The 14,441-nt window shown below is 35.0% G+C and overlaps 1 protein-coding gene across 5 annotated transcripts in view; it reads right to left on the bottom strand.

Moving 5' to 3' along the window:
* The window catches only part of KCNH7 (potassium voltage-gated channel subfamily H member 7), a 495,283-nt gene that overhangs the window by 459,525 nt on the left and 21,317 nt on the right, over positions 1-14,441 (bottom strand). For 4 of the 5 annotated variants that reach the window (XM_087435296.1, XM_087435300.1, XM_087435297.1 and 1 more), the window contains exon 2: positions 12,894-13,124. In XM_087435296.1, the coding sequence (XP_087291422.1) occupies positions 12,894-13,124 (231 nt within the window). Of the gene's footprint in view, positions 1-12,893; positions 13,125-14,441 lie in introns of those variants that run through there. The other variant, XM_087435302.1, reaches the window with a different exon arrangement.

Genomic DNA, 14,441 nt, shown 5'->3' on the forward strand with positions numbered 1-14,441 from the left:
ATACCGTTATTGGAATTGCTGCAATATAGCTGAAAGACAGCTACGTACAGAAAAATTGTAAGGGCCCAAGTTGCTCAGGCTGCTGGCATTTTCAGGACAACCACACCTAAAATGAGTTTCAGCATTTCAAAATAGGTCTAAAAGATAAATTAAACTATACAGAATTTGATCGATGCCGTAATCATCAGGATAAAGTGCCTGGAATTTCACATTTTCACATTGGGGATGGGGATGGGTGATTATTCCAAGTCTGGAACAAGGGAATTGATAGCAAGCAGGCCCTTGCTGTGATATTATAACATCATTACTTCAAAAAAAGTTTTCTGGATTTTTTTAGAGCATGTTTCTTGGAGTCTTGAACAGAAGTTAGCACATATTACTTCTGCTGGAATGAAAATGAAAGGCCTGGGATTTCTCTTCTTTGTCTTTTCTGGGGATTTACAAGGTCAGGCTTCATCTTCATTCTTTATATTTTAATTTTCAAATTCTCTAACCTCAGATATTCCAACTAAAGTCTCTAAGCCCTCTCTTCTGGACATTTTTTTTAAATGTTACTAGTGATTTTTCAGATGCCATATAACAAGAATTTACGCAAATACTCTGGCCTATTTTTTGCAATTGAGATTAATTTTCATTTCTGTAGCTGAGCTGTAGCTCAACCAGATATTTAGCTTTATTTTCTATTATTGAAGAAAAATCAAGAATGATATTATAAAATTATTACTTGGTAAAGATTTAAAGAACAGAATCGGTATCCCTCACATTTTCAAAGAGTTAGATTAATAACAAAAAGTACTAAAAGAACTCTTTTAAAGGAAATATTCTTCAGAGGGAAATTCATCATTGAAGTTACTGGCATCCTCAAAGGAGCCAATAATTAAAACAAAATGTTGTGTAACTTACACTATACTCACACTGTTGTGAATATATTTAAAACAATGAATGTTGGTAGGTATGAAATTTTAGTAGGATACCTTCTGCTCATTCTAGAAACATGAACTGCAAAGAAACAAGTCCTGCAAGTGTAGAGCGAGAACTGAACGGAAGCCAGCTAACAGAGCAATTGAGTTTGAGCTCTATTAGTGGCATTCTTGCATAGTCCTTCGCGGGGGTGGGGCAGGCAGGGGAGGGGAGGAATTCTGAGAAGAGCAATCTGGGAATCCATAATTCCTACTGAGCCTCAGTTAAGTGACATTCATTATAAAGAACACCTGGAGGGAAGACCTGAGAATTGAGTCACAGCTAGAAAGATCAGATTACCCACGCTCTGCAAGTCTTGCTTAAGTAAGGCAGCCTAGGAAGAGAATGGTCTTTCCCTGCAGTCATTTTAGTAGTATTGTATTGGGATAAAGTTAGCGGTTCATCTAATAGTATGTTGGGTTTCTGTCACATATATTTCCTACATATTATTGTGTAATTTTGAGCATTTGATGCCACATGTGTTTCATAAGTACATTTCATTTCTGTTACATGGTATCCTAGCTGGATGTTTATTTATAAGTTTATTACCTTTCAATCCTACCACTTTGAATCTAAGCAAAACCATAAAATTTAAATATATTTATGTATATGTATTAATATTCAGTTGCAAACTACTGAATAAAAACTCTTTTCACCAATCAAGATTTTCATCATAGTTTACATAGATAATAAGAAATACCAAAAATAACTTAAAGTCAACTTATTAAGAAAGGAGAAAAAGTTTACAAAATGCTGCCAAGTAGTCAATAATTGGTACTAGTTTCTAAATCTGGGGCTTGGAAAACTGCCAGAAAACTACAAAAATGAAAACGTGAATGTGAAGAGCAGTTTTTGGAAGAGTGACTCTGGTGTGAGATGTGGCAACTAGTCTGGACAATCAGCTATTCGAGGATTCCCACTGCTCTCTAGTTTTGGCAATGCTGGACACCGTTTTCTTTAAATAACAAATTAATTCCCTCAAATATTTTCCACTGTGTTTTTCAATAAAGATTGTGGGTTTAATTCACTGATCAGACAATAAGATGCTATTTTTATTGAGTCAACAAAAATTTAAAAGAATGCCAAGTTTTACTATACAAAGTAAATGTGCAATCAAGTGCACTCTCTTTTGGGGTACAATTTGAGAAGAGGTACCAAAGGTTGATACACATACTGTTTTATCCAGCAATTATACTTCTAGGAGTAAACACTAAGGAAAAAAATAGCGCAAGATGGATGTACAGGTTCTTTGAATGTTTTTACAACTGTGAAAATTTGGAAACAATAAGATAGTGTTGGTAATATTTTATTTCCTCTAATGTAATGCTTTGTAGATATTAAAATAACTGACAGATTGTTCATGTGTTAAATATTATATAATCATTAAAACATATATGTAAAGGATAAATTTCTCAGTGAGGAAAACGGTACAGTTTGGCATATATAGTGCTATTCTGGTTTTGTAAAAAAAAAAAAAAAGTGTGTGTGTATTGGTGTAGAAAAATTATAGACAGAATACATGCCATCATTTTGACAGTGGCTATCTCTTAGGTTCAAGATGATAGGTCTTTTTTTTTCTATTTGTTCTCTGTATTTTCTAATTTTTTGACAGTGGAGTTAAACCTCTTTGAGAGAGAGTAAAGATATGAAGTCCTTGCGGAGGTGGGGAAATCCTGTATCAGGATGTGATTGATGAAGTGTCTGCTGATACCATACAGGCCTTACAATCCCATCCCATGACTCTGGGTTTGGGAAAAAGAATGAAATGTGTTGGGAAACCAATGTAAGTACGGGGCTGTTTTCAGTGTGTGGAGAAAGCAGAAAAAGACATCAGAATACTTGCAAGGTTTTATAAGTATTTTATCATGTGTATTCAACTAAGGAGATCCAGGGAGGGCTGGGACGGCTTGCAAACTTGCATATATTATTATCAGAACGTGTAGACAGATTCTTTCTTTTATTGACCTGTATGTGCCCCATCAGAATCAGCTGACTCTGTAGGCATTAAGGATCTGTCTGGACTGTCCTGACCATTCACCTCTCTCCGAGGCTAATTGAAGAAGGGTGATAGTTTTTCTGTCTTTTTAGAATGAGTTACAGGTTATTAAGTATTAGAATAAATTGCTTCATAATATATAAACCATATGACAGCAAGTTATTAAGTTACTCAATTAATAAGCAACATAAGTTGTTAATTTTTACAACTCTAGAAAAATTACTGGCACAAGATGTTGAAAGAATGAATGAGTGAATGAGAATTCTCTAGAATGTGCCAGATGACATTTTTCATCAATAAACAGGTGTATTCCTGGGTTCTTTTAAATTTTTATTTTTTGTTCTCCTTCTATTTCCTCTTTTTTTTAAATAAGGGTATTAATAAGTCCCTTCAAAGAGTTCAATGCTGAGTGGAAGAGATAAACAGACATAGAAACAAATTATTAGGAGATAATTTCATAAGTGTTCTAATAGAGATAAGGAAAAAAATGTTAGGAAATGTGGACGAGGTTGCCTGAGGGATTTAGAGAAGACCATGCAAAGGAGAGGATGGTAGCCTCTGGGAGGAGCTCAGAGACACAAGAGAGTAGGGTGTGTAGCAGGAACTGAGTCTGACATTTGGCCCAAGCTGAAAGAAATTGGAGGTGTTTTAAATAAACCAGAGACTCTCCACACCAGTAAATTTATGATTTCCCTTTTAAATACTAGTGGTGAACCTTGTCAAATTACATAATTTTGCCAGGAAATAAAAGTTTGTTGTGGAAGGAGAGAGGATAAGAACACAATAGAGCTTCTGCTACTGAATCAGACTACCTTATGAATTTTCTTCCAGACATCCTGGATAAGTACTAGACAAATAGTAGCCGAGGGGCCCTTGCCTAAAAATGCCCCCCAAATCTAAATTGACCATATAATTTACAGTCCAAAATAGGGACACTTGTAAGAGTAAAAAAGAGTACCATTAATGATTATGCAAAGATTACCGGCATACACTAGCTATCCTTACTCTACTGAAATCAAACATTCTGCCAGGTAGAGATTCATTTTGAATTGACACAGTCCAGTTTAAAATACAAAATATCTAGGATAAAGCTTGCTTCATTCACCCTTTGGTGTGAATTAAATTAATCAGATTCATACCATGGATAATCAATAAGAATCTATGATTAAGAATAGAATTAGGATGTATAGATGGGGTAGGGTGAAGTTTAAAAAGTGTGTCATTTAGAGGCAATAAAGAACAGACAAATCTAGATTTTAAACCTCATCCCCACGTTGCTGTATGATCATCAGTACTTACCTTTTCTGAAATTCAACTTAATCTGTAAAATGGGATAATATCTACTCCCAAAGCTGTCATGAAAATCAGATCAAGTAATTCATATACAGAACCAGTCACAGAATCAGACCTCAATTAACATTAGTCCTTCAGGAGAAGATCTAAATTGGGAGAAGGGCTATTGTCCATGAACTATAAGTGTGGAAATTAAAACCCAGAGAGCACATATGTGTGTATGAAAGACCTAAATAAATGTATCGCTGAAGATCAACTGATTAACACTATTAAAGAAAATGGATGGTATATATAGGAATTTTTAGCAAAACCAGAAGAAATTTTAACTAATATATCTGAGAAGTAAATGGGAATCTGATTAAAAATAATTCACACAATATATAATGTTGCATAGCTCTAAAATTGATTTTATTAATTGATGTCATCTTAATGAGTATATTTAAAAGCTTTAGGATTGTCATTTCAATATGTGATCTTTCTAGCACAAATAGATTTTTATTGTTTTTTTAACATATAAATACCTAATTTAGTTTGTCCTAGATTCTATCCTTTACTTGATCTTTGAGAAGTTGGTTATGAAACCACCACCAGTTTTATACTTTAATTTTTGTCATCACACTCATCATCTTGGGTCATTAATACAGATTTCACTGAATAGAATTAAGAAGGGTGTTGGGAGCACAGAGGTCAATAGTCAGTATGAGAAGCAACAGCTATTCAGCTATTACATGTTTCTCAAAGCCAATACTTCAAACAACATGAAAATATTAATGTTCTATTGAAATAAAGAATGACAAATAAAAGCACTCCTAATGACCTCCAGGAAAGGAGGAGAAAAAAAACAGGAAAAAAAAACAATAAAACCAGCAATGGTGAGTCCACCTCCTGTAACAATGTCTTCTGACTGGTCATCCTGGAGGAAAAAGCAGGTAAACTAAAGCAGTGTGGCCAGGGTGGCCTTGCCAGGCTCAGCCTGGCGTTTGAGATTATTTTACAAACTGAGCCAACTAAGTGCAGAAATGCACCCACAGTCCTCTCTCACTCCTTCACCCAAATTCTTACCCACCAAGCACCAGCCAAAGCTGTTTTACCCATGTTCACAGTAAAAAGTAGCGTGAGTCATTCCACAAAACACTGGAAACTCTGAAAAGGAGTTTGTACACTGGCAGACCTACTTTATCTGAGGAAAGGGCACAGGGGGCTGCTTCAGCCACGATTTGAGCTGTCCACAGAACGAGTACTTCGATTTTCTTAATTAGATATTTCATATAAGTTAAAGGAGCAAGAGGAAGATATGGAACGTTCAGTCAGTCCTATGGAAGGTGACAGGAGCCTGTTACTTGGTTTTCTCATAACCCACCTGTGACAAGTGGCAATCTGACCTTCTCAGTTGTTCAGTAATAGGGCAAATTTCCTCACTATGGTGATTAATGTCTTATTGCTGCCTGATTCTATTGCTTCTTGGTAGTTCAGTATTTTTGCTAAATGCAGAAAGCACAGTAAAGAGAGAGAAAACATTCAATTGACAATAATAATAATAATAATTTTTATTATTATTAATAAGGATATTCATTATTTTAGATTTAACACTTTCATTATTGAGCAACCCTGAGATCAAGCTTCATTCAATTGAGAATTTTCAATAAAACACTGAGGGATAAAATGTTGTACTACATACAAAATGTCAATACTGTGTAAATTGTGTGTTGTCAGTAGAGTAACTGTGTCAAACACAGCAATGAATCCAAATCAGAAAAGAACAGAAGAGAACTTTGGGTTTGGCTATTACATAGAGATTGTTGGGACACTAGTGAGTCATTTTGATTTGGTGGCGAGTGAGTGACACTTTGGTAACTGATTAATAATTTCTGATTAATAGCTTCTCTCTGTTTATTAAATATTTTTCTAGCTATTTGCATAGTTACAGGCTATGAAGATGATTTAATACTTTAGCTTATTAAGCAAAGAAATATGTCCATTAATAAAATTAGGGTAAAAATTTCTCTTAATATTTTAGAAGTGTTCTCAAGAAAACAAGAAAAATCAAAACATCACATTTTCCCATAACTTACTTTTCTAAGATCTTCTGATCTCAACCTGTTTCTTGTTTCTCTAACTCTATGGTACCATTTCTCATCCTCTCTTCATTCTTTGGGTGAATGCTAATTGAGCACACACTTCATACCAGGTACTCTTTCATATCTTCTGGATATAGAAATTAATAACACTTGGTATTTTCTTGGAACAAGCTTAAAAAACAGATAAAATTAACTACAATAATATGTAATGATATATGGCACACTCCAGGTGCTACATTGGAGTCAAGAACCAAGTGTTATAGAGGCACAGAGGAATGTTAAGGTAATGTTCTGCTGCAGGCGGTGGGGGCATCAGGAAGGACTTCACAGAGAAGTCTTTTGATTTGTCTTTGGAAGCACGATAACAGTTTCTTTAGGGTGGGAAGCTGAGGAAAAGGCAATCCATTCAGAAAGACTTTGCACTGTTTATGACAGATAAAGGAAAACTTATGAAGGGTGAGCAAAGTTTTGGTGACATAAAAGTGCATGGTTTCTTTGAGAAATTCTGAGCGGTCCAGTATTATTGGAACATAAGATTTGTAAGAGAAATGGAATTGGCAAGATATTCAACCAACTGATATTTATTGAGCATATGTTATGGGCAAGAAACCATGCTAGAGATAATGCTATATACTTTATGTATACAACGCATTTAATCAGCCTAACAAGGTAGATGTTATTCTCCAAATATATATCAGAAAAGGAAATTGAAACACCAAGACAGTAAACTTAGTCAAGTTCACCTAGCAATTGTCCGAGCTGGGAACCCAGCTGCTTCCTCAAAACATACCTTACTTGAAAACCCAAGTGAATTCAACTTTGAAGGGCACCAAGTACGCTACTGAAGAGTCTAGAACTTTATCCTGAGAGTTTTAATGAGTTAAGATAGATTTTCAAGCCAAGGTATGACGTAAGTACATTGAGCAGAAAATATGGCTAAGTTTTTAAGAGCTCAGGCATCACCACTTATGAGCTGTGTATGATTTGTCAAATTATTCAGCCTCTCTGGGTCTCAGGGTTCTTCTCATAAAATGAGGTTAATAAGAGAATATATCTTATGGGATTGTCGTACTCATTATTTAATACGCGAAATTCACTTACGACGATGCTTGGCTCCAATAAGTCATCAGTCTACGTGACTCTTGGTTCAGAGATAGCTCTCTGATGGCGCTGTGGAGAATGAGTTGCAGAGGGAGGGAAACTTTAATACTCAACACTCCAGATGAAGGATAAAGAGGGCTTCAACTTGGCAGTGATGGAAAAGTGTGGGTAGCATTGGGAGATATTTCAGATATAAATATTGCAAGGAATTGATGACTAATTTGGTTTAGGGAGGAGACAGGGAAAAACAGAAAATGACCCTGAGGTTTCTAGTTTAGATAGCCAGATGAATGTTGATGTCTTAACATTTCATACTCCAAAAGCATCTTCCCAGTGAATCAATTATCCTATGACTCTCCTGGCTGCTGACTGCCACTAATTGATTTAATGACTATTTATGGCAAAAAATTAAAAATAAAAACAATGTTGGAAGCCAATAGAAACCAGAAAAGCCAGTTCCTCCCACTAAGTCTAGCCTATGACTATAACTGACCTAAACTGACCTATGACTATAACCCCTAAACCAACCCTCTTCTCAAGGCCCTTGGCTGTGAACATAACAACAGTTATCTCTCAAGCCAGCAGACAACACGAGTTCTTTTTAGCACCAGAGCTGCCTAGAGGTATGGTGCTGGTAGGTGGTGAAAAGGGGCTGATGAACAGAGCCCACCCACAGTTTTAGGACATTTTGTTTTCACTTGGGACAATATGAAATAAAATTTCAAATTGTGAGGGAGAGTGTTTCTTCAGAATTCTTATTTTATCAACAAAATACAATTAACCAAATTTAAATTCTATACAATATCCAGAGTCCATGAGATGTTATAAAGTTTAGGTATGGAAAAGAAATGTATTTTAAGATTGCTGTTGTTACAATATTCTTTTGGATGGAGTGTGAAAATGTATAAACTGAAAGTTAAAATGAACACCAAACCAAATTCTAGGCAGGATACTCCCTGGAAAACTTCCTTTTTTTTGCTCAGGAAGATTCACCCTGAGCTAACATCTGTGGCCAGTCTTCCTCCATTTTGTATGTGGGTCACCGCCACAGCACTGACACTGATGAGTGGCGTAGGTCCACATCCAGGAATTGAACCCAGGCTGCCGAAGCAGAGCATGCCCAACTTAACCACTAGGTAACCGGTCCGGCCCCTGGAAAACTTTCTTATTGCTTGAATTATACACATATAAAATATACTTCTATTCTTCTCTATAAACTACCATCTATATCTCTACTACACAATTCAGGAATTAGGAGAGCTAAATATTTTACATGCCATATAACTTACATGAAGCTATTATAAAATTTATTTTTGGGCTATCAACACTTTAACTAAACTACATTGCTTCTTTTATTAAGTTAGTATTATGTATAAAAGACGAAAGGTGACAGGAAATACACATAAATAAGTTTATTTTAGAATTGAGGAATAGAGGAAGTGTGGTAATTAACCCTAAATTCTGTTCTCCATTATATGAAAGCTTCTTCATTTCATAGTCTGTATATTCTCTTTTCTTTAAAAACAATGTCATGAAAATATCTTGGGGTTTAGAAGATAGAAATGAACATTAGTCACTGTATAATACAAATATCCTGGGAAGGACAGTTTGTCCCCTCCTTTGCATCTCCTCCTATTGTTCTTCCCCTCTTGTTCCCTTAGAGAGAGGTGGCATTCGGTACCCATCTTCACCTTTATGCACAACAACACAACACTTTCTCTAAGGTCTTTCCAAATAACTCTTAGAGATGGTAGATTCAATGTCATCAAACCAAAACCTCTCTTGAGTTTAGTTGAATCAAACTCTGCCTTTGTACTGGTCTCAGCGTGACAGGTGCCCTGTCTGTATCTGGTTGGTCCCTGTCTGGATCAGGAAAGGATTTCCCTCAGCCCCTTCTCATCCTTTAGCTCTTTAAAAGCAACACAAAGATAGGGACATTTCTGAAGTGTGAACAAAATTGTCATTGTACTATGTCTGAAAGCTTAATGGTAAAAATATAGCGACACTCAGACATCTAAAAATAAAGCATTTTAAGTTCTGTTTTTCCTACTGAGTTAAGATTTTTATTTCTCTTGGAGAAATTTACTTTGATTTTCCAAATGTTTAGAGTTGCTTGATAATTAAGGTAAAAGTCACATATCTAAATATGCCTGAAGTGGTTTAGCACTTCAACTACTAGCTTTATTCCATGACATACCCCAAAGCAGACAAGCAATAATAAATTAAGGAATGAAAACTAAACTTTTTTTTTCTGTTTCCTTACTATTAACATCATCTCCAAACCATCGGCTAGTTAATAACTGAAGCGTTTGCTATTTCTCAATCACTAATGCTAAAAAGATGTTTTTAAAGTGAATGTATTATGCTATTAAAATACATGCCCATCCTTATATAAGCCTCAGCGTAATTATAGTTTTGTATAATTAGAGTTTCATGTCAAAAGATTTACAGCTTTATCACCTCAAGCAATATTTCACAGCTGCCAAGAATGATTTATGCAATAATGACTTAAACTGTAAAATAGAATCCTCAAAGGAAGGGCTGTCAAATATTCCTACTGCAAATAACTAGGTTTTTAAAAATTGATATTCTGATAAACAGCAAGTCCAATTGTACCTAGTCAAATGACATAAAGTAGCATGGTAGGAATTGTTGCTCCATAATGGTGATCATACAGCTCACCACGCACTGCGTCAATGTGAACTCACTGAATAGATCACAGGTTCATACTGCTTATATAGCCTCTAGCCACTTTTGAAAACAAGCTTTCAGAAATAATACCATGGTCATATTTTTGCCACTCCAGTATGAGTGATAGAAAAAGTGGAAACAGAATATTTCAACTTTTTGTTAATTTGCTCATTGTCCTTATTACATCCCTATTCATTTTCTTGTGAAACGCTAAATAAAGAATAAGTAAAGGAAGCGTTTACTGTATATACTTAAGAAGCAAGAACCTCTCAAAAGTAAATGACTTAGTAACAAAGAATTAAGGAAACTTTGAGAAATAAACCAATGAAAATGTTGGTGATTTTTGTCGCTCCCTGCTTTTAGAAATGTAGAGTGGCTGGTAGGTCTCTAAGAGGTAAGACTCAAAGCATTTGAACTTCACAAGCTCTGACTGATTCTGCAGTTGCCATGTGAATAAAACCTATACACTCTGAAGACTCTATTCAGGGTATCTGAACTAGTAGCAAAAATACAAGTTGATTACATTCACAGCAAATAAGTCTAACTGTGTCCTCACAATCTAAAAAGGTCATTCAAATTAATCTTTTTCTTTGGAAGAAAAAGAAAAAGCTTGGCCCATCACCTCATGTTTTCCATATCAATAAAAGCAAAATAGGAAGCATTTGTCATTAACTCTCAAGATACCCAAGCTCTTGTAGACTGAGTCACATCTGAAAATGAAGCCAAAAGAATCAAAATCATCACCAAAGACTGAAATTTATATACCTAAACAAGCTTCCAAATAAAGATTCCTTGCCTAAAACAGGGAGGTTTTAATTCATATAACCAAGCAAAACACTCAGAGGGAAACGTTTGCATTCGTCAATGTACCAGCATCTTCACTGCAGAAATTTTTACATTCATGCTTGTGATTCCACATTAAAACTCTTTTTTTAGGCTTTTTGAGATCATTTTACACACTCAGGTTGTACAAGTTAAACTAGGTTTCAAAACATCACCTTTACACTTGCAGTGTAATAGATAACAACTTCTATTTGAAAACATTGCCTGAAAATATAGTTAGTATCTAAGTGATCCAGACAGACCAGATTCATTTTATAGTTAAATTAAGTTGAAAAAATTCTGAAATGTCCTGGAAAACATAATGACCAAATGTGGACCAATATGCCCTGCAGTAGCCACAATATAGACTGTCAATGTCATGATAAATATTCAGACGGGAAAATATGTCAGACATTCAAATTATTCCAAAAGCCCAAATTGTTGGCATCAGATACACACACAAAAAACATGAGTTGCATTTGGGTAGTAAGAGCCTCAGTCCAAGAAATGCTTTCAAGACAACAGAGCAATTAGGCTATTTCTACAATGCCAACACTGCTCATTGAAAAGTGAGGAAAAATGAGAAGAACTTTAAAAACAATCTCTATGTTGGTTGATAATCGTATAATTGTCTTCATTTCAGATTATTCCAAAGTTATACATACCTGTTTTTCCAATCATACTTAGTTATGCATATCCACTCAAATTGATGTTAAGAAAAATCCAATAATTGAGAATTGTACATTTTCTATCATGAAATGTTTAATTACAAGAAAATAAGAAGAGTTAATCCTTTTCTCTGCTAGAATTTGTTCTCTGTATTTTACCAAAGGATGAGTCATTATATGATATAGGCTATAACACATCACTCATTTTCTCATTTATATAACTTAAGAGGTATTTAAAAATCTGACTAGATACCCCTCTGCCTCACTGATTTCTGTCAATGGAATAAAAAGAAATAAATGATAATGCAATATCAAAACTAACTGCAAGGTACATTTTTAAATCAATTTACCTTTAAGTCCTAATCGTCAAATATCATTGTGTGCACATTTGAGAATGTATTTACTTTAAAATGGGTATATCCGAATATTCATACAAGTGAGTTCACATACATATATATTGTGTGTTTAAGGAATGCATGTCCATTAAATGTGTATTTTTTTGAGAACTATTGTAAGTCTAACATATTTATGCTCCCATAGAAAGCCTGACAGAAGGAGGAGTGCCCTTGAAGCTGAGGTATGACCTTAAGTTTCAGATGCTAGTTTTGCTTCAGCTGTAAAAGTGAATACTAATAACTCCACAGTATCATAGTTCCTTTTTTCCGTTTCCTATTTTAGGGCAAATCTTGACTACATGAACAGCCTGTATTATTTGAATATACATAAGTTTACTAGACCAATTTTAGAAGTTGCTGTATATCATCCTTAACCTGGTATAAACATGAGCAAAAAAAAACAAGAGGTGTTGCCTATCAAATAAAAGCTGAAGAACCAAGAAACATTTGTTACTATAATAGATTTAGTTTCACATACACAGCTTTCAACAAGACTTTGCTTTCTGAAATATTTTCAAGTTCAAGCAAATAAAATTCTGTATTTGTCTCCAGCCAAATACATATCAATGCAACCAGTAAATTATTGGCTTTTATATTATTCCCTAGAAATGGGAGTGAATAAGATGGACTTGTGGCATTTTGTCCTCAGTGACATTAAGTTACTGTACTTTTGAAGAGTATAGAGTACATTTATTCAAAGAAGAAATTGTTCCTACTAGTCAACTAATAAGAGTATCCATATTTCTTGATTCCCAAAATATTATAAGTAAAGCATATCTCTACAACTGAATATTTGGGGCTTCTCTGCATATGAACTGTCAGTAATCAGTTGTCAAAATTTCATTTCAAGGCAATCAAACACAAGGAATCCTAAACAGATAAACTTTACCATTTTTGTGATAGTAGGTGACCTCCACTTTCCTCTCCTCTGACCCCAGCAATGCCTGGGCAATTTGGGCAATATCATGCCTCTTGGTCTCGGGCCCGTGGAGAAAGTCGCAGGTGCACGGCTTTTGCATGACATCTGGCCTGGAGAAACCAGTCATCTCGCAGAACCCATCGTTGCAGTAGATGATGGCACAGTTCTGCACTCTGGCATTTGCAATGATAAATTTTTTATCTGTAACAAGAAGATAGTAAGACATCTTTTAAAAAGCTTCCTCAAGATTCTCATAAACACTGGAGCAATTTGTTGCATAACAGATCTGAAATGCAGGGGCTTCCCAAATTGCTAACTGCCCAGACTTTTAAAAGAAAGAAAGAAAGAAGAAAAAACCTTAAATGTGAAATTAATGATCCTAGTAGTTTTAACAAAAGTACTAAGGAACTACTCTTCAAATTTCAAGAACGTAATTTCCCAAATAGTCCAGTTCTCAAGCCCTGTAACTCTCAGGGGTCCTAATGCACACTCAGACAGGCAGCTGGCCCATTGACATTTTCAGAATGCCATTTAATTGTAAGGTAAATATTTTCAAAGCCAAACAGTGACACATCCGGTAGCTGTCAAATTTCTCACTTCAACCTTGGCCCTGAGAGTACAACTTTCTCAAAGTAGTTGTTATTCTTGGTTGTGGGTTTCTCTAACCTTCTAGGACATACTACACACCTCATATTAAAAAATAAAGGAACCTAATAGCAATGAAACGATCTTACACTAATTACCAGTTCAATAACACAAAGGTTCACCTTTTTATGATATATATTTTCCAGAAGATAAAAATATTTACACACACACACATACTCGGTAAATATCACGTTAACACCTTTCACTTTTACTTTGGGGAACCTTGCAGTTTTGTGCAGTAGTAGGGATTTTAATACAAAGGGCTTGTTAACTTTGATCACAGATTATATTTACTATTTCCAGTTAGAATGTGAAGCAGGATGTACAAGTTTATTTTGTACACGAGGTAGTATATCCTCTCATCACTAAATGCAGTGCCAAAATAACTGCAAAATATACAGCATAAATGTGTTAATGTAGTTCTGAGGAAATGTTGAATATAAATTAAGTATAGGATTTAAAATTAATATATTTGTATAACAATAATTCATTTCTTATAGCTATTCCACGTGAGAATAGTTAATTTCTCTGCATTCAGTCTTTGTGGGATTTACTCATTACACTTCAATTTTTAAATTTCTAGATGGAAATTTAAGGGGATAAGGAAGGGACAGAAATATTCTTTTGAAAAATGAACTGTTTGCATTGGGAACCAGTGGGAATCAGATATTGCTTTTTCCAAATTATCCTTCTTGGGATATATTTGCATTGATTCCATGCAAAGTTTAGCTTCTAGAAACTAACAGCAAGCAAGCATCCCTGTCATACCACAGCCTTGCAATTTAACCAGGGTAAAATAGAGTTTGCATAGCCATTTACATCGCTGCTACAATTTCCATTCTCTTGTTCCAATAGTGTGCGCTGCCCTGCTCT

Source organism: Ceratotherium simum, chromosome 9 (assembly GCF_057802395.1).
Source record: "Ceratotherium simum simum isolate JZ-2026a chromosome 9, ASM5780239v1, whole genome shotgun sequence".
NCBI classification, from domain to species: Eukaryota; Metazoa; Chordata; class Mammalia; order Perissodactyla; family Rhinocerotidae; genus Ceratotherium; species Ceratotherium simum.